Genomic DNA, 24,210 nt, shown 5'->3' with positions numbered 1-24,210 from the left:
TTGTGTGCACACAATGTTCTCGTCCTTCGCAAAGCAATGAGAGCAGAGTCAAAATTTCTAAAGTATGAAATACACGCGGGCTGCAGACATAACTTCGCATTATAATTAGAACTTGTGGCAACACAATTCTGTTACGAGGAAACTGACAAGGCCCCAATTGGAGGATAGCCTTGGGACATCCATGGTAGTCCCGTTAAACCTCGACATAACGAAGTATGTAAAATCGGCAATTTGCTTTGCTATATCAAAATTTTGTTATATTGAAATTCTACCTTTTATGCAATTAAGTACAGTCACCTATATATTTTTCTTACAAGAGTCCGCAGAGTTTTTCGAATTATCGGGGAATCGAGAAAAACAAATCTGAATGAGAAAGAAATTGCACATGCGGCAGATTACCTCTAAAGCAGGGTGCGCGGCTGTGCGTGCGCTCAGCCGCACTTACAGCCGTGTCGAGATCCGTACCAACAGTGCCCCTCACACACGCTTGATCGAGTTACCGCGAGCTCGCACTTTTACTCGCATCTATAAGCACACAGCCGTGCTTTATATGGAACATAATGCGGCTCTACTTCGGCGTCAACGGTAGTTCGCTTTTATTGCCTCAACATTCCGTTCCGGCGGAAGTTAAATTTCGTTTCATTGAAATCGCATACAAACACTGCTATATTGGGTCTCTAAATACAGTGTTGTACGAACAAGAGGTAACGAAAAGTTAATACTTCGTCAAAATCAGAATTTTGTTGTACTGGAGTTTGTTATACAGACGTATAACTGTATCCAAATCTGGATGCCCGGCAGATGTCTACGAAAGGGTGTACGGAAACTTCGACACGATACGGATGCCCTGATGGCGAAGTGTTTTCACTGAGATCTTCGCCGCGTGAAACATCGTCACCGAGCCATTACTCAATCACGAGTCATGCAATCATGCACAGATGGCACCACACAGAGGCGCATATGACACATTGAGGCTTCGTGAACCAGTGCAAAAATAACACTACCGCAAGCGAAAGCTCGGTCTGCATGGACTTTCTCATTCTGCCTACAGTTGTAGCAGGCTAGACCTTCAAAAAGGCAAAGCTCTCAAGTGCCATTAAAGATCACTTAGTCTAAAAGCAAAGCAACTGTGCTTAAGGAAAGAAGAAGAACTGAGGCTAAGCTTTCTATTAAAATACTGATTTGGGGCAGATGTGTAAAGATTGCAGCATGAAGTAGAGAGCAGTACACAAGTGCAAAATTAGGGTATCAGCTGAAAATAGCGATCACTTTTATTTCAGCTCCAATTTTCAGTCCTTCATTCAGCAAGGCAATAGAACCCTACATGCACGACAGCATCTCGAGCAATTTGTGGACTGCAAAAATAAAATTTCTGCAGAAAGGCCACATTGTCAGGCAGCAAAATGTATATAAGTCTCCATATGGCCAGTCATGTTTCAGCGTACAGCACAATGTAACATGGAAGATACACAACATGAAATAGACGGGACACACTGTTACATTGCACAAATAATTCGCCACTGAAGACTAACCTCTTGACAAAAGCATTGTGTCAGCAGACACAATGCTGGACACAATAAATAAATCATTGCTAAATCTGTGCTGCATAGACTTCAAGGCAACAATACGAGATCTTGGTCTCTAGCAAAAATGTATGCAGACAGCTATAGGAGACATTAGCAACACTGAAAACACTACCGTAACAATACAAGGACAAAGGTCAAATATGGATCAGTCTGCAGAGACCACTAATAAACCTGAATTTACTGGCATAAAAAAAAAAAGCCAGACATGCCTGATTGCTATTGCAATAGTACACATCAAGCCTTGCACATAGAAAGCATGGAGAAAAAAAGAAAAAGAAAGGGAATGGGGGAAGAGGAGTGCACACAATGTGCAGCTGAAAATTATTTGCAGCTTATTGTCATCAGCAACTAAAATAATGGAACATGTGGGAAACAGCCAATGGTAAAAGAGTGATATGCTAAATAATAAAAGCTATGTGCAGTAAAAATGAAGAAAAACAATTATGTACAAGTTTTGTTGGCAAGTTAAGACTTTTTTTTCATTGACAAAGAAAGGGCACCCCTGAAGCTCTGAAGAGATCGCAACGTGGCGGGAACACATGCCGAAGGGGTAGCAGCTGGGCAGTGGTTGGACTAGGATGGTGTACTGGCCAGTCTGTCTAGGATGGTCCGTGCGTACTTGAGACGGGAGAACAGATCTGGTGGGCATCCTTTATGGAGTGTCTCTAGCCGGTATGTGTGGAAAACCCTGTTATTGTCAATGTACGACACTGCTGACATGAGCGGGCACAGGATCAACTTGGTATGGTCCTGGAAAAAGTTGATCTGGAAAGAAGTGAGGAAGTGTTGGTTGTAAGGGCGTTATGATGCTATGGACAACAAGCATGCCCAAACAGAATTCTGAAACAGCAAGCGTACATTAAACTGTAGCTTTTGTACAGCCAGTTTGTTTATTTTACTAGGACTATCACAATGTCATGTGGGACATTAAGAGATTTTGGCAATTGCTCCGGCTCGCTCAGTCACCTCAACAGAGACGTATAGAGTTGACCAAGTGAGCGAGAGCACAAGCCAAAATGCCACCATGTCCTTCTCCGGAGGTGCATCCTAGGATGTCACACATCTTTGGAAACAGAACTATCTATAAAGAAGCTAATATACTGTGTTACAAAACTACTGAGGGTGTTCCAAGGAATGCCAGTATTTTTTCTGTAACACAAAATAAATGCTGGAAATGTCATTGAATAAGTACCGGCACGAGTGACACTTTATGCGCAAATTTTTTTTTCGTTAAATGAATACTGAAATACTCTAAATGTTAGAAAAGACATAATGGCTACGATATGGCACATTAGCACCTGTCGTCTTTATAGAAGCAAAGTGCTGCACGAGCGGAGGTGTGTCTGTGGCGGCTGCTGTGAATATTGCTCACGTGTCACCCATGTGTTGCCTCTTGCGATTTGTGCTGGTGAGACAGATTGTCTGCGCCAGCTACATTACTTGTGGCATTCTCTTGCCAATACAAAATATTGACTCGCGAAATGAAAACACGTCTAGAGCTGTGCTCAAATTTCGTATTTGGGAGCATCGTAATTTCCGGTGAATATTTTTTTTCCTGCACCACACACATGCCTCATCTAACGAGGTGGCAGGCAGTGTTCTGTACGTAAGCCCCTCACCAGTGATTAAGCCTGGTGAGGGGCAATTTAATTGAATTCTTAAGTTTTACGAGCCAAAACTGATCTATCTGATCACGAAGCATGCTGTAGTTGGGGGGACTCTAGTTAGATTAATTTTTGGCCACCTGCGGTCACGTGCACCCAATGCAAGGTATGCGGACATTTTTGCATTTCATCCCTAACAAAATGCGGCCACAGCGGCTGGTACTTGATCCCGTGATGTGTATAGCAGCGCAGCATCAAAGCCCGTACTCCACCACAGCATGTCAAGAACCATTCAATATCCTACAGCGAGATTGAAGGCTGTCCGTTCTAACAGCCTTTCATCTCTTGAGCCTAACAGTCCAGATGAAGCTTCACACGGACAAGGGGACAGTCTTGTTTAGAATAAAGGGTCTACCTGTACAAGGCGAACCATCTGCTGTATTTCACTACACAGGCAAACCAAATTATACAACACTAGCAGCTACAGCAGCACATGGGAAATAAAGGACAGCTTTCACAAAAAGGAAAATTATTATTCACCAACTGTAGCACAAAGTGACAAAGAAAACTTCCATGGGTTTCTTTTGGAGCTCTGCGCTACAGTCGAGAGTATGATAGTTGTCCCCCTTCCCGAATCATCCTCCACCTTGCAAGTTTCCACAGAACAGATTTGCCAAGTACACTTTTCAATTAGGACTCACCTGAACTGTTCCATTGGTGAGATAGAACGATATAGCTGAACGGGTGCGCAACCACGTTCCAAGGCAGGGTAGCCTGACGAGGTTGTCGCATTCCCGGGGGCTCACATCCTCACCCGTCATGAGCAGGTATTGCTTCATGTAGGTACAGAAGTACTTCAAAAGGGTCATTTTTTTTTCCAGTGACGGCGGGAACTCTTCCACAGTGTGGTAATGCTCAATGCTGTTCTCGTCGACGTACGTCACGCTCCTGTTGAAAGGGGAGGCAGAAAGTAGCTTTACTAATGGGGCAAAATATCTTGATGCCACAAAAGAACTATGTACGAGAGATGTGCAATACCTTGGCCAGATGCTACAGCACATGGATACAGCTTAACTATTTCGTTACCGCGAGAAAATGGTAGTTTTTTTTTTGTCTCAGAAAAAAAAATTATTCGCCCCTAAAAATATTCCAGCACACACTGGAGCATAGCACATTGTGCATAATGAAATGCTCTTTCCAAGAACATATATTGCCAAACAAAAAAATTTAAAAGGGAAAAAAAATTCTAGGAAGCACCAGTTTTGCTAAAAGTTGATAAACAGAACAATGAAAAGACATTTAAGGAAACATTAACATCAAAGGAAACTCAGAATATACCTTTCAAAAATAAATAACCCAGCAATAGTGTGAAAAAAAAAATACTCAGTACACTGCTATTCTTCGGATAGAAAAAAGAAACCAAGACCACTTTATCACTCATTCCATGCGGCGAAGCAGTTCCTGGATTTTGCCATGCATAGGTGCAGTCCGCACTTTTCCCACAAAACATCTGGTATTTGTTCATCCTTGCAGCCTTCATAACACATTTTGCGGTTCCGCCTTTTCGGCATCTTCCGAGGATGGTCTGATCAGAAGCTTGAAGAACGTACTTCACGAGTTCCTCTAGAGTCATGCGCCTCTTCCAGGACCAATCACTCAGCGTAGCTGGGCAACTACAACTGTCTTGCGCTGATCCGTAGTGTTTGACCTAGATGTGCTATAAGCGGCCCTCTTGGCGTGAACGGACGTTTCTATGCTGCCGATGGGAGCGCATCATAACCAAGCAAAGTATGCACGGTTAAGATCTCAGGTCGTGTGAGCAGATCGGCATATAAGCCATTACATTACAAAACTTTGATGCTAGTGCAGCATAATCGTGAGCGACATGCTTTTTTCTCTCGAGTGTGGCAGAAGGTGACAGCCATGCCTCTTTTTGCTAGAACATACGCACATTGGTTCACAAAAAGGCCAGTTAAAAATCACATCACCTGAGCACGAAAATTTAAACCGATTCTGAAAGTTCAGTGCCTGTGCCTTGAGTGGATAAGATATGGCTTCAACATGTCAAAATCTGATCTAAAGCATCGATTACCAGTGATCAATTTGTATAGCGTGGTAATGAAAGAGTTAACATATTCACAGCTTGATGCATTGCTTGTTCAGTTACCAGTTTTTCATAGCATGAGAGCAATGGTAATGAAGCTTCTACAACCACAGCACGATACAGGTTGTATTAGATTACAAGTGCAAACATCAGCTGCTAGGGCTTGTATCATTAATACCATAACACTACGCAGAGTGTATGGAATGCTCTACCAAATGCAACTTCCGTTTTGCTTCTACTACGGCAGCAGAGATTAAAGTTATCGCACTTTGGCAATAATTTTCTGCCTGATCACACACATTAGATGAGTTAGGGTATTTGAAAGCTATTAATAAAGTATAATGTTTAAAATACCAACAATTTGATTAGAAGACTGAATCAAATGAACCGTTATTTGAGCATTCACACTCTCACAGCTTACTAAAAAGGTTTTGCTGGCTAGTAATGTGCCGCAGCGCTATCAATTGCAGGTGTATGCCAACAGTGAAACCAAAAGGATAGAATTTCATGATAGAAAACCCACAGAAATGCATACGTGCTGACGGAGACCTGCAGTTGGAAACCAATTCAAAAACATGACCACAGCTGAATTAACGGTAGTATTGCGTCAGCATGGGAACCTGCGAGATGGGGGCCGTGCTAGGACAGGCGAGAATGAGTGCACACTGCAAGGAGGCAAGTTTTCCAATGCCGGTTCGCATTGTGCCTCATTTTGCATGAAGGTAGGAGAAACTCACAAGTTGTTGTTGAGCAGGATGATCCGGGTGTTGTCATTGAAGACCACTCCAATGCTGTTGTCGCAGAGCTGATAGCCTAGTCCATACTTGTCGGTGTAATCCACCCACTTGCTCACCCAGAACACTGGCACTGAGGCTGGGTCCTCTGCCTCATCAGGGCGCTCGAAGCGCAGCTCGGGTGGCCGAGCATTGCACAGACGACGTAGGAGGCGCTGGAGCTCGGTGAGATGTGCCTCTTGGGGAGCACCCTTGCGTGCTGGGCTGTCGGCTGCCGCCTTCTGGGCACCTGCCGGTGCAGCTGCTGCATGAAGCATTAGGCCTCATCAACCAAATATTCTGTAGTACTAGTACTTGCTATTGGGCTGGTTTGTACATGTTGTTCAGTAGTGATTGTAACGACAAGAACACAGGACTAGAAAGGAAAAACTAAACGCAGGACAGAACGTCTCGTCTTTCCCTTTCTGCGATTGTATTTTTGGCACTAAAGCCATTAATGAAGAACGCTCTGCTGCACCAATACTAATGTGCCCTGGCTGCTTAGTGAACAGTCCAAATGTTCCGGCCAGAAATGTCATACTGGGAAATAAATTTGGTGTAAATATTGTGAAGTTGGGTGTGAATGAATATTAAAAAAATGTCTAATGCCAATCAAATGCACATTTCTTTTTATGTCTTATATCTACGAATAGAACAATCGAAACAAATCAAACGTGTTGCTGACTGTGCGGGAGCAGGCGAGATTGAATTCTCAGAATTCTATTCCAATTTGCGAATGTGGCCAACTTTACTCTAGAACTTCAGACGTTCTTGTCAATGCTAAATTTAGCGATCAGAGAAGCTCAGCTGCTGGACGACGAATCTGTGTGGAAAGGCCAATGTCTTGATGACAAGGTCAAACAATGTCAAAAATGCATGTGATGGGGGGCTCGCTATTCATTATAAATCCTGTGGATGTGAACCATTGTTCAGCACATGTACCATTGTATGCTTCATGCATGACAAGCTCAAAGGAGATAGAGAACTCGTTTTTCTTGAGAGGTAATCATTTGTACATGCGTGATGACTTTGTGCAAGCATATAAAAGTGAGCACCCGAAAAAAGAGAGAGAGATAGAGAGAGAGAGAGAAGAGAAATCGACCTTTACTGGTAGTTTGCACCTTGTATGTCATCTTGTACTTGTGGTCATCACCTGTGTCATACAACGTGAAGATCTTCATGCTTGCTCGTGCAAGTATGTCGGTGGCGCCTACACAGGGTAAGTGAGGGATGCCGCCAGTGGCGTAGCTAGGTCGTCTGGCACCTGGGGCCCATAGGTCTTCTTCAAGGAGTTTACATTTACTTTCAAGGAGTTCAATGTGTTAAATTTAAGGTTGTTCAAGTAGCTGTATGAACCCTGTTGCTGTTTGAAACGCTGCATCAAATGCTTTTCTTCTTGAATCCCCATAATCCCACAACTTTGTAACTTTAGGTTTTAAAAAGATCACTTACGTAGCTGTGGCTTGAGGCACTGTACTGGCTTCGCTTCCTTGTCTGGATGGTTTCTGATTGGAGTGACCTTTGCCTCCAGTTCTGCAAGAAAATCAAAGCATATCAGACGAACAACTTTTTATATTTTTATAAGCACTCTGCAACAGTTGCTGCCAACTCTATGAATTATTCTGCCAGTTATGTCATTTTTAAAAGGAATTTGACATTTTGAATTACTGTCTATACGGAACAGTCTCAACATTCACTTGGAAATGCCATGCAAAAGTATACCCCTGTCTGTGCGTATCAAACCCTCACCACATTCAATATACTGAAAGCTGCACCACACCACAGCAAGTGCGTTCCTAATGATGTTAGATCAGTTCTGATTATAGGAAATATACAATCTAAACAAAACAGCACTGTTCTGGCAGATGCCGACCAAGATGATGTAAAATCTGAAGGGCAGTACATATCAGGGGATGAAAATGAGCGAAGTGCATGTTGTTGCAAGCAGCTGCTTGTTATCAGCAAGCGCAGATTGCCACGCTGCTTAAGAATGTGAAAGGCCTTGTAGTCATATGCACTTGACGCAATGAAATGAAGATGACGCTAGATTTTTTTTAACGAGTGGCTCCAGGCACAAGATGTTGAACTGGAGTTGTCTGCACTGCTGTATTTATTGTGTAGACCAGGGCTTTGCATAAATGACATGTTAGGGCTCAATGAGCTACCGAAACAAATCCGACTCCCACCCACATTTGGACAGGCTTTTACATTACAGAGTTATGTTTAATTTCTGCTCGCAGGTTTATGCAGGTGGCAATGACCTTTGCAAAATTAAATGCAAAATTATGTCTGTCTCACGTCGCTCTAACTCACCAACTCCTTTCGGCTATATTACCAATGAAACTAACCTTGAGCACGTGACTTCCTATAAATATCTTGGAATCCAGCTAAACAGTAATCTTTCATGGCATGCGCACATCGAACATATCACGAACAATGCAAACAGATCTCTTGGCTACATTCGCAGGAATTTCTCAAAAGCCCCACCCCATTTGAAGTTACTGCTCTACAAAACACTAATTAGACCGAAGCTAGAATACGCGTCATCTGTGTGGGACCCTGGTCAAAAAACACTAGCAGATAACATTGAGTCAGTTCAGAACAGGTCAGCACGATTCATCCTTTCTAATTATTCCCGCACATCTAGCGTTTCTTTAATGAAGTCGAACCTTGGCCTTATTAACTTGCACATTCGAAGAAAAATTTCCCGTCTCTGCCTTTTTCAAAAAATCTTTTACCAAAACAGCTCGCTTAAACAAGACTTCATTTCAGAGCCTTCATACATGTCGTCGCGTCTTGATCATCGGTTTAAAGTGTTCATTCCTTTCTGTCGCACAAATGTTTTCTCTGACTCATTTCTGCCGAAAACCAGTGCCGAGTGGAACCGCCTTCCCCCCTCCATCGCCTGCATCGAGGAGGCATCATCTTTCAAGACTGCAATAACTGATTATCTTTTGAATTTATCACCTTAATACTAATAATTGTTTGAGCATGTACATTTTTTATTATTATTGTACCCACCCCCCTCTGTAACGCCCTTTTGGGCCCTGAGGGTACTGTAAATAAATAAATAAATAAATAAATAAATAAATAAATAAATAAATAAATAAATAAATAAATGAATTCTGGTGCTGTGCAAACTGAGAGCCACTTTTGAATCTAACAGCATCTGTCTTGTCGATATAACAATCAGCCGTTCACGGATGATTCGTAGTACAAGTGTGCCGATGGAAGCATGGCATATATTCAGGCCACTGGTATGCCTCTGCACCTCGTAATAATGCAATAGGATATAACGAAATAATGAATATAATTAAGTAAATGAAATTCCCTGTGAAGTCTGCAGAGAGATTTAAAATCTTGTTGTAATGAAGCGAAATTGTCCTGCCAATGGATATAATCAACTAGATTCGTTTGCCACATCAACTTAGAACTCCTGCGTCACCATGTCGAATACGTTGCCGTGCAACAGTGGTTTTTCACTGCCGTACTTAGCTGCGCACAAGCAGCTCAGAGACATGCGACGATGTGAAAGATTCATGCATTCATTTCTATGGCATGGCGTGCAAGCAGGCACACGCAGCTGAGCATGGCCTCCGAGATCTTCCCGGCTCCCTCTCGGGGATCGCGCCATACTGCACAGCTACGCACGGTCGTACGAAAGATTTGTGCATTCACTTGTCTATTTCTCTACACTGCGCGCCGCACAGGCAGATGGATCTGGCCTCAGAGATCTCCCTGGCACAATCTCCGGGGTCAGGCCCAAGTCATGCCTTCACTTGTTTCCATGCTGTGCGCCGGGCACGGAGCAAGAAACATATAGGAGTGGAAACTCCGCCGTTTGCGGCGACCAGAAAAGGTCACAAGCCCGCGGAGCCGTTATTGTGCTGGCGGCGCCTGCAGCCTGGAAAGAAATTACTGCCGTTGAGAGCGCGCCGGAGCAGCCTGCCCGGGCGCTGCATCTTTTTTTCCGCTGCGTCTTCAACAACGCGCCGCATGGCGCCGCCACTGCATACGGCCCCGTTGGCGCATACAACAATTGTGACCTTATCTGGTCGCCCGCGCTCGATCGCGCTGACGGGAGTTTCACCTCCTAGATGTCTTACTCCGTGGCGCCGGGCGAGCTGGCAGCTGGGCATGGCCTCCGAAATTGCAGTGGCATAGTTGCAATCTCAAGAGGCCACGAGCCGACCAAGCCAAGCCAGCTTGGCGAAGTTCGCTTGCCTCCTCGATCATATTTGCATAGGGCTGAGTTGTGTGACACGTGCTGCTTGACTGCAACGAGCACCCAAGTAGAAAGCAGCCGAGAAACACGATCACAATGAAACAGAAGGCAGCTATCAAAAGGCTGTCGAGTCAGGTGCCAAGTTGCGTGTTGCATATGCTGAAGATTCCCTTGATGAATGTATTCAAATTTCATGGCACGTGTGGCCGTGTAGCGATACTGTGGGCCACAAAGCGGTATTATTTGCATGTTTACATTTGTGCACTGCATTAGGCGTATATTGCATTAAATGGCTACAATAGATATAACTAAGTAACGGATATAACAAAGCGAACTTTGATGCAGTAAATCAACCACCATTCAGCAATACAAGCAAGCAGTGCAAGCAATGCAAGCAGCACTTGTACATAGCTTCAGATGCACATTTTGTAGTATTTAGAAGTATCAATATATTGGGCTATTTTGCATTACCCTTCGAATTGGATATATACGGGATCAACTGTAGCCGACAGTTCATGGGTATGCGAGATAGATTTACATTAGGCCTAATCCTGCCCCATCTCTCTCGCAGCTCTGATAAATTGAAGTCCTCACTCAATGGATAGATTAAGAAGACAAACTTACCACGGCCTTCATTTCGTTCCAGCAGAGGTCTGCGGCCATTCACACTCAGGGTGGCATTGAGCGTGTCAAAGCGGGGCTCCGTGGTTAGACAAGATGTCGGGAGGCGTGATGGCAGGGGCCCTGCAACAAGTGATGAAGGCTTAGTGAACCCCTACATACCTTTTGAGCTATCGCTGCCATGCTAAGGGAGTTAGATTTAACATGCCCTTCGGGCAACAAGGAAAGACTAAAGAATTCCGAAGAAAAAAAATCGCTAGCAGCGTCACTGCACGTGTACAGAGTGACGTTTCCCAGTTCACGGCAAAGAACCATTGTACTACCAGTGAAGTTTCAGGTTGTGCAAGTTATGGAGCCTGAATTTGTCAGGAAGAAGTGCCGGCCCCTGTTCTCAATGAAAATGTCACACACATTTGCATGAAGTTCCATAAATAAGGTATTTGCTACTTCAGACAAGTAAACTGCATTTTAAAATTTAATGTCCCTTCAATTTGTCACTGCACACCCTTCTCTATGTAAAGCAAAGATCCTCAATATTTCCTATGCCCAAAACTTGAGCTCACTGAGTAGTGCGTAAAGCATTGGGAAGTTTCGGTGCATTGTACCATAGTTGTGCAGAGAAACTCACCACACGTCATGAACTCATCTTGCATGATGGCTTCGATGTTGGGCCTTCTCTCTGGGTCTTGCTGCAGCATGCGCCGGATGAGGTTACGGGCGGGAGAGCTCACAGTTGAAGGCACATGATACTCATTTTTCTTGATGCGGATGTATGTCTCCTTCAGTGTAGGGGTCTCAAATGGTGGATGCCCCACAATAAGGGTAAACCTGCATACAATAAGAGCAGTGGAAGCGTTTTTAAAGGAGTACTAATATCAACTTAGCCTCGTTTTGGTTTCATTATTTAATAGCCAGTGACCCAGTAATTATGCTAAGGAGTGCCAATACAGTTGAACCCACTTATAACGAAACCAGTTTTAACAATATATCGATTGTAACAGTGGAAAGCTGCTGCACCGTGAACTTTTGTATGTTTTCCATGATGAAATAACCCGCTTACTACAATTCCCTGATGCCGCATTATCGGTTATAACGAAGTCTGGCTGCTGTTGTCCGAGCCGAAAGGCAGTGAAATGCGAAATCCTTCGAAAGAAATTCGAGAAATTCTAAAGAAAATTTGAACCACTGCATGATAGGCCGCTGCTTCAACAGCCACCGCGCGCTCATTTTCCAGCCATCTCTGCGCGGCTCTCTCCCGTTGCCCTTCTATCCCTCCGAACATAAATGGGCTGCTCCCATAGCTCTACGCTGCCCCACCCTCCGAAACACGAATGGACCGCATACTGCGCCGCAAGCAGATTGCTCGCATGTTGCTCACTGGCTCCTCATTCAGCGCCGTTCTGCAAACAGCGCAATCGCTCGGGTTCGTCTTTCTTGGCTGCGTCGAAGTCGTTCCTGGGCAAGCGGTTTCTCAGCTTCGCCTGGTTCGCGGCCGAAATGGAAGATAGCTCATCTGCCCGCTGATCATCGGCAATGTACGATGTTGCCGGTGAAAAGAAAGCGCATGGCTATAGATTTGGGAACTAAGTGCTTCTAACTGATGAGACGATCGTTGCAAACGTGCCTGCATCATATAGAGACAGCAGCGATGCCGTGATAGGGCATGCTACCTCAATGTTGTCCTCGCAGCAGGTCCGGAGGATGATTCACTCCCTCTGGGGCTTCGTTTTCGTGAGGAACCTTCTGCTGCATTACATGGAGCACTTGGATGCCTGATGGACGTAGTCTTTTCTCGTGCAAGCCAGTGAAAAGTATGTGGCGAGATGCTTGTGGCTATCTCAGCATTTCTTCGGAATTTCTCAAGCTGACAAGCTGCTGCGGCAGCCTTCTTGCAGTTTTTAAGAGGCTCTATTTGGGGCCACCAAAGCGATGCCTCAGCTGCGCTCGCATATCGCTTGCCACCCGTGACAGCTCTTTGCAATTGTAACAGTGCCATTCTTTAACGCCGCCAGCTGCGGCTTGTTACACGCACGGTGGAAGAATAAACTAGGCGTTTGAATGGAGCCGCCAGCGGGCGATGTTGACGACTGCCGGTTCGTGTTTTCAAGGAGTGCTGCGAGATGGCGCTGGCGGTTTAGAGGGTTAGCAGGCTGCGCACAGGAGTGCGGGTGGCGTGGGTGACCGCAGATGGCCATTGCGCTTGTTGTATGCCACGCGTCTTTTCTTTTGCCGATTGTATTCTTTGTCGTGCACTCATATGACCTGTAGTGATGGGCAAAAGCTGTTTTGTTCCCCACTGCTTTAAGGGATACAAGTCCTGCCATGAGAAGTTCTCTCTTCTCAGCACCAAAGGATGAAGAGCAACTAAACGTGTCGCGATGCGCCGTCCCAAGAAAGGACCGTCTTCTGCAGGCTATGGACTTCGTGTATGAGCGGCATTTTGAGCCTCATCCGATTTCAAAGACTTGGACAGCAGAGCAAAATAGACACGTCCTGGCAAGCATTAGTTGCAGTGCGTTATTCGCAAAAGATGCTGTGCCCACAAGGTTTCCAGATTGTCCTGCTTATTTGTCTGAAACTATGAAAACCAGGAAGCGGCCAGCCGAGAGACAGCTTCTCGCCCCTTCGAAAAAGAAAAACAGCTCATCGTGCGACAGTTCCGATGAGATCCAGGATTCTTGCATGCTGTCAGCACCAGTGCGTGGGGATGAATGTGCGGACGCAAGTGAAGTTCAAGAGGAAGCCTGGCCTGCTGTGACAGTGGTACTGCCAGTGGTACTTTTCATGGGCTATTCCACCACCTGTCGCTCGTATGCCTGCCCTCCAAATCGTGGGGATATCATCGCATTGAAATGAATGACACAAAGAGCATCGTTTTCCTAGAGCTGACTTGAACCGGATCCACTCTTCTCAAGTCAGCCCTCGCGGTTGCAGCGTCAAATACAGCAAAAGCATGCCCTCCCGGGCATATCGGTGCCGGCTGTTTGTTCGCCGCTCCACGGCTTGTTGAGATAGACGAGAGAATGGAGACCTGCACAGTGTTGATGGGCAAGTCTGTTTCTAAAGAAGAGCTGCAACATTCAAACAGTTAACCCATGCACGATATCAAACTTTGCGCTGGTGGACTAAGCACTGCTGAATACCTTCAAGCAGAAACGAAGAGTGCCTTCATCGACATTAGCAGCAAGTGGCGCCACAAGAAATGCGAATTCTTCCCGAGTGCGGACGATGCTTCAACAAGTGCGATTCCGCCGCAACTCGCGGCTGTGGCGGAATGCTACGACCATGAAAGCCAAACCTGGGCCGTCCAGCAGGTCTCGGCGGCTCTAGAAAGACAAAGGCCGAGCGAAACTGATGGAACGTTGCCCCTCAGGGCGACCGACCGCGGAAGTAACACGCGCTGGAGTTGAGTAGAGACCACTCGCTGAAAAGACATCAGGGCCCGCGTCACGGCGCCATTTAGTCATGGTGTCGTTCTGCAGGTGACTACATGAAGCTGTTTCACTCTCTCTCTCCCGAGTGCGGATGTGCAAGTTTGCCAAAACTGCATTAGCCTGTCGGACACTCTGCGGATCGGCCAAACACAAGCACTAACGAAAAGGAGCACCTTAAGGACAGCTAGCGTTCATGTTTCGCATTCCCAACAAAGCCGTGAAAGATTTGCTGCTCTGCGGCGAGCAAATTATGCCCTGAAGAGAAAAAAATCGCCTCTTTAATCGTTTTAAGGATCTTTCTTCGGAGCTAAAGGAAGCCCATGAATGCTTGCAAAAGGTTTCCGAGGGAGAGCTCAAGACCAAACTTTGCAAGCTTGAACTTCCGTATGTACAGCTAACTGCAATCAAGGAATGCTTGGCTGTAGCAAGGCTTGCTAACAAGAAAAATCGTCGCTACACTGAAGAATGGCTGCTTATGTGCCTCTTGTTGCATATAAGAAGCCCATCAGCGTACACATTCTTACGAGATAACAATGTGCTCCCTCTTCCATGTGCGACGACAGTGCGGAAATATCTAAGCATGTTTAGGGCGAAATGTGGATTTGACAGCAGGTTGTTTGCTGCATTGAAAAGGAAGATGGCGACCAAAGACGAGTATCAGCGCCATGGTATCTTGGTTTTCGACGAAATACATCTCAGGAAGGAAATGTGTGCATTCGAAATCAATGACTTATGTAGGGTTCAGTGACTTTGGCAACAATGCAGGGACCAGCGATGACCTTGCTGACCACGAACTCATGTTTGCCTTCCGTACATTTGGAGACCAGTATTCTCAGCCCATTGCAGTGTTCACCAGCAAAGGACCAACAAAATGAACAGTGCTTGCACTGCTTGTTTCAAAAGCTGTCTTTATGCTGGAGGAGGCTGGAGCTTTAGTTGATACAGTGGTGTGTGATGGAGCTGCGACAAACCGCTATATGTGGAAAGAGCGGTTTAAGTGGCAGTCTAAACTGCATCAAGAGCTCCTTCATGCACCCCTGCTGATGAGAAGCGCAGCATATTTGTTTTTTCAGATGCTCTGCATCTTATGAAGTGCGTACAGAACCGTTTGCATGCCCAGAAAGTTTTGAACTTCCATGGTGGTTGTGTCCAGTGGGGACACTGTAATAGGCTCTTTGCTGAGGACAAGAAGCAGCCTGGACACTTGCGTGTTTGCACAAGCTCGCATATGCTCATCTGAATCCTACGAACACCGAGAAAATGCGAGTAAATCTCGCTACCAAGCTCTTCAGTCGAAGTGTTGCCAATGGGTTGGAACTTTACTTGCAGAGAAAAGCAAGTGGACTAGGGAACGTTAGAGGGACAGTGGAATTTACATTGAAATTTAACGATTTGTTCAATGCACTGAATCGCAACCATCCTAAAGAAGGCATCACAGCGGGAAGCAAGGACTTCAGGGTTCTTGCCTTTCTTGTACTGGTTAAACAAGTGGGAGGGAGAAGTGGTGGCCGGAAGGATATCCCACGCACTTTTTCTCACAGAGCAGACTGCAGTACACCCGAGTCAGTTTTGTCGGCTTTGGAGCCGACAAGAGATTTGCGCAAAGACTGGCTTTAAGTATGTCTTGAGTGGAAAATTTAACCAAGATGTACTGGAGTGTTTTTTTGGGGACAATCCGCCAAGCAGGCCAGAATAACCATCCCTCCTGGCCTACTTCTCTTCAGCTGTACAATATGCTGTTAGCATACAGTTTAATTAAGCCACCAAAGTATTTGCCAATTGCGAGGTAGAGCGAGCTCGAGAAGCACATTTGCTCACTTTGGCCGATTTGAAGCTTGCTTTTCAGGCAGGTGAAAAACAAGAGAATCGTCTTCAGGAGTTGAAAGCCAAAATGGATGGTTTGGTTGCCGCTGAGATTGAGTGCGATGAGGCGTTCGTTGAGATCTGCACAGAGCCAGAAGCAGTTGATTGCACTGTGTATTATCTTGCTGGGCTTATGTGCAGGAAATAGCTCAAGTACTCAACGTGCTCAGTGTGCCGGCAGAGCCTCGTAGACGAGAGAGGTTTACGCTCAGCCTGTGAGCACACTTGTGGATTGTAAAATGAGAGGTGGGCTACTGGACCCAAAGATATGCATTTTTACTTTGCTGCAGGTGGCTGAAAAAGTAAGCAATATGCCACCCGCAGGAAAGCGTATGAGCGTGATCCCCATGGCCATGAGGATCATGCAGGTTTGTAAACAAACAAAGATAGACCACAAAACAAACATGCAGCATCTTGGGAAGCTTTCAAAGCTTGTCTAGGATGGGAAACAACCTTTAGAGTTTGTAGAACTACAGTCGCCGACCGATTTCTCGGACTCCAAAAATTTGCACATGATTATTCAGTCTGCTTCGTGGCACCACCATCCTCCCCATAGACCATAATGTATAACAACTGCCGAAAATTCGGACACCTTGCAACCTCTCGTCTGACTTTTCGGACACTCCTTGCACTCCGTGTGAAACGACATGCCGAAGTTGACGGTCTCGACCCGCAGTGCAGTGGCTTGCAGCAATGCCGAAGTTCTCGAGGAGCTTGGAACAGTGGCGTCGATCCGTGGTACGATAGCTTGCGGTAACACCAAACTTGATCTGGATGAGTTAGGCGCAGTAGCCCCGGGGGACCGCGGTACTGCGGCTTGTGATAACAGCGAAGCGACCGTTCCCGGTGAGCCTGGCGCAGCGGCGTCGATAGGTTGTACTGTGGCTTGCAATGACACCGAAGCTGCCGTAGTTATTTTCGACGATGCAGTTATCTTGTTCCAAGCACGTCTCCTTTTGCCGACCACTTTCCGCGTGCTTGATTTCAAACGCGAGTGCCGCCCCATTAGAATAACGGCACAAAAACATGCGCGCACGTACGCACGGCAGCCTGGCTAATAAACGTAGTAAGGAAAGTGCGAGCTAAAAGGGGGCGAATTAACGATTAAAATACTTACACGAACGATGTGAAAAGAAGCTGTGGTGCGCGAAACAGTGCACAACAAAGAAGCCTCGGGCGCACGCAGACGACGCGAAGGCAACACGCCGTCAGCACGCGGCCGCGCCGGCTCGAGGAGAGGAGGCGCGCACCAGGGCCAATCAGAGGGCTGCGCCTCGCAGAAGCGCGCCGTTCGCCCAATCAGCGTCGCCCTTTCCGAATTTCACCCTTCGAAAACGTCGCCGATGCCGTCACTTACAGAATGCCTTTGTCCTGTTGAAAGGCGCGAAAATGAAGTGCGGGAAACCAGCTTTCAAACGAGACCAAGATCGCGGCGATCTCCCTGCATCGTCCGGAGCTTCAGCGGCTTGAAATTAGGGCAAATTTTCGAGCTGGGCCTTCAATTCCAGTCCACCGACGCTTACAAATTGCCGTTCTTTTAATACTTAGACAAGGAATTGAGCAATAATACTTTGTGGGGCAATACTTCGGACAATGAAGACTTCAAAATCGCGATTTTTGAAAATTGGCACTTTTTTGCGATTTCAAGACCCGCGTCGCCCCTTAATATGAGACGTTTACCACAAAGTGTGGGGCGAATGATTAACTTTAGCTGTAGCCTACGCGTGCCAAAAATTTTGCCTGGTACTATAACTGGGTTCGTATTATATGGGGGTTTTTACGGCAAGTCGCCCACCAGCTTAGCATTCCTACCGCATAATGTGAGTAAAGTGCAAGCACGCAGTTCACAAAGAGCAGTGCACAACCAAGCTTATTGCACTGTCTGGTGCTGCTTATTTGGTCACTGCAACATAGGGTATCCTCCATGCCCATCATCACCGCTGCAACTCCAGACAAGATCTCAATGGAGTCTTCACTTTTCACTCAAACAAGGTTTGTACACGAGAGAATTCATAGTGCAAAAGGGCACGCATTTCCAACAAGATGCTTAGCCCTTGCTCTACTGTACGGAACTGGGGTGCAGCATAGTAGTAAACTAGTGAAGGATAGGGATAATTGGAGATGCACACAAGATACTCACAAGATACATCCGATGGACCAGATGTCAACTTCAAAGCTGTGTCCTTTCTTTGCTAGTATTTCTGGGGCTATGTAGTTTGGTGTGCCGCAGAGTGTCTTCTTTCTCTCGCCGTCAAAGTCCACACGGGTGGCAAGCCCGAAGTCACCGACCTTTAGCTCCATGCAGTCATTGAGCAACAGGTTTCCAAGCTTGAGGTCTCTGTGTATGACTTTCTGCTGTACGAGGTAGCGGCAGGCAAGGAGAATCTGGTGAAGGAAGTAGCGTGCCTCTGCCTCGGTCAGCATCTTGCGACGTCTGTGCATTTCCATGAGAGACTAGAAGAGAAGAAAAAAAAAGGTTCTTTAACTGCACCTATGGTACAGAAATGCATTTGGGCAGCCAATGTTGTAAAAGCCATGACATACTTTTAGTACACAAAAGAAGGACACTTAGTAAGTGTAGCAGCAAACAGTATTGTTATGCCAGGATACAGAGCAAGGACTGCCGATAAGCTTGGTGTGCGACAGCCTCAGCAATTGCAGAACCGAGAGTTTGTATAAACAAGCATTATAGTAAGTTATTTACGACATATTTTTCCTTTTAAAGGAACAATAACGGGCAACAGTATATCGGTCGAGAGATGCAAAGCACTCGAAACTATTTTCATTGATTAGGCAGAAAGATATGGCACGACTATTACACTACACCACTTGTAAATTTCGTGTTTGACGCCTCTCCGCCCACATGTAGACACTAGTGCAAGGTTGCCCCTCAGTAATCTTGCAAGACAAAAAAAATAAAAGCAACAGTTTCTACAACACACAAGGGCACAGCAGTGCATGATGACTTGATTATTCACACTGGCTGACAAATGGCATTCAAACTTTAGGGAATGCAGTGCAGCATCTTTGCAACATAACGGATGAAGGGGTGCTACAATGCAAGAGGGAGTGACGCGACAGACTGATATCAAAGCTCAATGCAATGATGTGTGCGGCAGAGCAGCACTGCTGAATGTTGATGCTCAGAGGAAATGGAGGTTGCCATTTGTCTGCCAATAATTCTGCTCATGAGAATTACACCGTTACACTTCACTTGAAAGCACAGTCAAAGGAGAAATACTGGTGCAAGACCCCCGGCTGTAGTGGTGTCAAAGGTGGTGGAGAGGAAATGTAGTTTCAACCTCTATTTCGCATCTTAACGGGAACTGCCTGTAGAAGTTCCACACAAACACTCATAGGTGGCTTGGGGTAAGCTTGCTTCATATTCTGTCTGGTGTTGCCTGCCAATTACTGCCAAAGACTAGTTAGGTCAGCGATTGGCTTTGGGTTCAATTTTCAACACTAGAGCGCGGTAGAAGTGCGGGGAAAACATGGAATGAATTATAAAGAATCAAGTAACATATTTCCAGAATCAGAATTGCAGAAAACTTCATGGCTACGAAAAAAATATGGGGAATTCAGTTATGTTTTTCTAGAATTTTCAGGGCTAAACATTAAATTCTTGTTTGCTGAATTCACGATTAGATTGATTGTCAGTGGATATTGCTCATTTGAATTAAAGATGAGCATTTCCATTGGGCATTCCTAGGTCCCATCCTTGAAGTATTAACAGATTTGCAGATTTCTATACACATAGCTTGCATTGCAGGTTTGCCCACATTTGTTAACCCTGGCTGACAAAAACCCATGCAGGTCACAAATGACCCTTAGGAATTCCTATGACAAAGAGCTGCTTGAGAAGCACAGCTTTACTACACTGCATGTCCTTTGTCAAGAAATGCAGCAGCCTTGCTTAAGTTGCAGGGTGCACTTTTGTATTGTGTGGAAGGACAACCTGGAACATGGCAGTGCCCCATGTAGAGATATAGCTACAAAAAGGGACACATACCCGCCTGCTGCAAAGTTCCAGGACTATGTACACATTCTTATCATCTTCAAAGTAGCTATGAAAGCCCACAATGTGTTTGTGATTCAGGCTCCTGTGGATCTGGATTTCCTGGGCCATCTGCAAATAACAGACAAAAGTTGAGTATGTCAGTTGAGTATGACTACAATGTAAAAAAATCCTGCGGATACAAAAGACATGAGGGAGAAAATAGCAATGCTTAAGAACTGCCACAACACAGATTTGTGGGGTATACAAATGCACTTTACGCATCTTACGCCCCTATGTTTGGAATAGCCTTGATAATAACCAAACTATGCTGAACATCATATACATACATGAAGCTGAGGCTATAACCTATTAACTTGTGACAGTGTCTATGGTGTGTACAACCTAATGTTTGTTCTGAAAAACGGGGGACTTCTTTGTTGAGACTTTCAACTCTTATTTGCTAAGCACTTGCAAATGTCACACCTTTGTTTACAATTTAATCGCACGAATTTGGTATTCGCATAGCGCAGCTAAGTGGGACTAGCAGATGGATAAGAAATAAAGAGTGCAGCGATTGAGCGTTTCAGCGAATGACATACGTTGTGAAGTGGTTCTTAGGAAGTTATCTTGTGTGTAACATTTAGCAGATGCCATATAAGGTACGATTTGATAACTATTTGCAGGCACCCCTTTATACCTTAATTGGTGAGCGTTGCAAAAAAAAAAAGAAAAAATCTTGCAGAGTTCAGGTATTGAGCACAATTTCTCTGGCTAAATATCTTTGGTAGCAAGTGTGGGTTTATTGACCAGTTGCCTTCACCCAAAAAGATCATGTTTTCGTGATGCCTGCGGCAGAAAAGACGTTCCACGTCCGCTGCCAAGGTCTGCGAGTCGTGGTGCTGGCTAACACTCCCATGTTACTCGTATGTTTAATGGTAAAGATGGACAAAATTGTATTCTAAAAGAGCCAGATACTTAGCAAGTTTAGAGAATTTTACTGCACCACAATGGCCCAAAAATACGAGATCAACAAGGGGAATCGAGGAGCTTGATTCTTTGTTAATTGCAACCATATAAAGCAGACAATGAGGCCAGATAAATCATAGGGGAAATTGATTGAAGTGTCGAAAAAAAAAAAAAACTTGCTTTTACTGTTTTGAGTACTGCTGGCTAACAAACTCGTGGCTAATCTTGCACAGATAAATACAGAAAAAAGTTGACAGGACGATGGCCATCCAGGTTTAAATGGTAAAGCACTGCTCACAAAACACAGTGGATTCATGTTTGGCTCCCAATTACGGCTAGCTAATCTTTCATCCATTTTCACTTACATTTCTCTTGATTTCTTTGTTTCAATGAAAAAATTTCTGAAATTCTGAAAAAAGTTTCTGGCTTTGCATGGTTACGATGTCAGATTGACATCAGTGCCTCCACTTTGCCTTACAATATAATTTCAGTGTATGAGGGCAAATATTAATTTCCAAGACTGAAAAACAGCCAGTGATTCCGGACAGTCACCTTTTCTTTCTGGTGGGACTTGACAAGTAGTGCCTTGGAGACCACTTTGCCTGCATAAATGGTGTTGGTTGCCTTGTCGGTGAGTTCGTAGCATTTGGCAAAGCCACCCTGCAAAAATAAAAGTCAGTTGTGACCAGTTATTTCTCAACATTTCAAGTGTCCATATGGACCAACAGTGACATCTTAAAGTTTCAGGGAGCAAAAGCTTGAAGGCATGTTAGAAGAACCACGATACATTACCAGGCTGCTCTTCCAAAAGCAAACAGCCTGTTCAAAATGTTTCAAACATATTCAGCAGAAATCTGTATGGCTGGTTGGGAAATATCAAGACGCAAAAACTGCGCAGTCCAAAGAATGTCGTTTCTTTGTCCGCTTCAGTCATCCCTTGATGGGAATGAATGCTCTCAAACAGACGGCACAATTTATATTTCGCTGGAGCAGTTATCACCTCCAATATTCAAGATGCTGCATGGCACATAGTAGTAGGAAATGTTTCAGCCAGCCAACTGCTTTATATGAAGCACGAGGCTACGTGGGCAGTTACTCTTTCTGTTCAAGACCTTCCTTCTTGGCAAAAGTGAGAGTCAACTAATAAAAAATTTCATGGTCAATGCTATCAGGATATACACCAAACGTAGTGTATTTATGAGCTGAAGCTTTGTGTTACAATTTGAATTTATCAGAAAACGTGTTTTTCTTTGTAGAGAATAAGAAGACAACCTCTGGAGGCTTACTTCTATGCGAGGGGCAAAACATATCTCGGTGTGGTCTCTTTGGATGTTCATATAACCATAACCTAAAACTTTACGTAAATTTGGAGAGAGCGCTGTCTGGGAAGCGGACACATGACCGTTTAATACAGCTTCACAGAAAATACTTTGTACGCCGATTTCACATTTTGATCATGTCTGTGATGACACTATTTAAGGACCTTGATGTCTAAGATCTTCATTTAGATGTGGGATGTGTGGATATCTGTAGCACACCAATGGGACTGAGTCCTCTGGGGGCTTGCAAGCTGAATACTAAACAGTTGCTGCCCAGTAAGCCGTTGTGAAGGGACAAGTGGCGCTATATATAACAATGACATCAGTAGGATATCCACGATATGAAATTCTTCGGTTAATAGTCATAAAAATGCGATGTCCCTTGTTGGTCCACAGTGCTTTCTGTATTGGACTTGGGATGTTCGGACGTTAATCGCACATCCATGAGATATTCGTTAACGTTCCACGCCGGGGTTGCACGTTCAGATTTAACCCGAATGTCCGTCGGCTAATGGTGGTCCGTTGGGAAGACGATGTTACAAGCGAGCACCACTGTCGCTAATTTAAACGATAATGGTTGGTTGGTTACAGCAGTGAAAAAACTGAATGAAAGGCAAACGGTGTCGCTGAAATAGCTTGGCAAACGTTGGGAACGGGGGCGGTGGAAAAAGGCGGACTAGGCCTGACCAAAATAGTGAACCTAATGAAGACACGGTCACATGACGGTACTACGTGTGGTTACGTGGTACAAAGACGGGATCAACGCTAACGCCAAATAAAAGAGCGATAAAAGACCCTGGCGTAGCCGCTTGGCTACCCCAGGGCTTGGCTACCCCAAGTTGATGCGCCAGGCGAACAACTGGGAGCAGGTAACAAGGAAACTGCATGCCACGATGACATGCTGAAATTTTTTCTCGGCTTCCCGTTTCACTGCTCAAAGAAGCTACAGTATTGAAACAATAATAAAAAAATAGTAACGCTAGTTATAAGCAGCGCACGTCAAGTGTTCCGCAGGAACTGCCGGAGCGATAACAATGGCAAACAGGTCGGAGCCGAAATGAGTGGCGGCAATTTCCGCACACTGCGGAGCGTTTGCTGTCAACCCCGGAATGCTCATCAACGCGGTCGGTGATTATAGCGACGCTAAGGCAGCGTAGGCCATACAGGCACAGCACCCATTTGTAAACTGCCTACCTTCCCAAGGAATTTGCCGCGGACATACTCCTTCTTGCCTTTCTTGTCGACCACGATCTCCGGGAGGTCCTTGGTAACGGTTGGGACCGTCCTGGTAGGGATGGCAGAGGCCATCGTGAAAGAACGGCGCAGTCCGTTTGACTGTTCAACGGCCCGGCTCAGCAGCGCACCTCAAACCGCGAGCCCCGCGAGCTGCCGCGAGCACCAATTCAAATTGCCTCAACCGACCACCACCGCCACGAGCCTACAAAAACGTTTTGGGCAACCACCTCTGCCAGCGCCGGTTTTTGAATGTTGGAACGTTGGACTGTTTTGTATCACGTGTCAAAAGCAAGCATGTTATTGGTCGACACCACGTTGAGAGAAAAAGAAAGGGCACTTCTGATTGGCTAACGGTTATAAGTCCGAAAGTTGCAGTGCTGTAAACGAAATTTGGTAAATTACAAATAACCAAGTATTTTTTTTGCAATAACATAAAATAAACGTTTCATATATTGAATAGTAACCTTCACTACCAGTATCGG

The 24,210-nt window shown here is 45.3% G+C and overlaps 1 protein-coding gene across 1 annotated transcript; it reads right to left on the bottom strand.

The window, feature by feature from the left end:
• Positions 1 to 1,240: 1,240 nt before the first annotated feature.
• Positions 1,241 to 23,970, bottom strand: polo (Serine/threonine-protein kinase polo). Its single transcript, XM_065437938.2, has 11 exons — positions 23,687 to 23,970; positions 21,726 to 21,833; positions 20,220 to 20,336; positions 18,351 to 18,664; positions 16,166 to 16,291; positions 11,542 to 11,741; positions 10,917 to 11,036; positions 7,520 to 7,600; positions 6,032 to 6,332; positions 3,892 to 4,138; positions 1,241 to 2,351 (listed from the first exon to the last, which is right to left on the bottom strand). Exons 1-11 carry the CDS (start codon positions 23,798 to 23,800, stop codon positions 2,160 to 2,162), a joined length of 1,920 nt encoding a protein of 639 aa, XP_065294010.1. The 5' UTR covers positions 23,801 to 23,970; the 3' UTR covers positions 1,241 to 2,159.
• Between the last annotated feature and the right edge of the window lie 240 nt (positions 23,971 to 24,210).

The sequence above is a fragment of the Dermacentor albipictus genome, chromosome 9 (genome assembly GCF_038994185.2).
Source record: "Dermacentor albipictus isolate Rhodes 1998 colony chromosome 9, USDA_Dalb.pri_finalv2, whole genome shotgun sequence".
Classification (NCBI taxonomy): domain Eukaryota; kingdom Metazoa; phylum Arthropoda; class Arachnida; order Ixodida; family Ixodidae; genus Dermacentor; species Dermacentor albipictus.
Note: the sequence above shows the minus strand (reverse complement) of the source record. Positions and strands in the feature narration are given on the sequence as shown.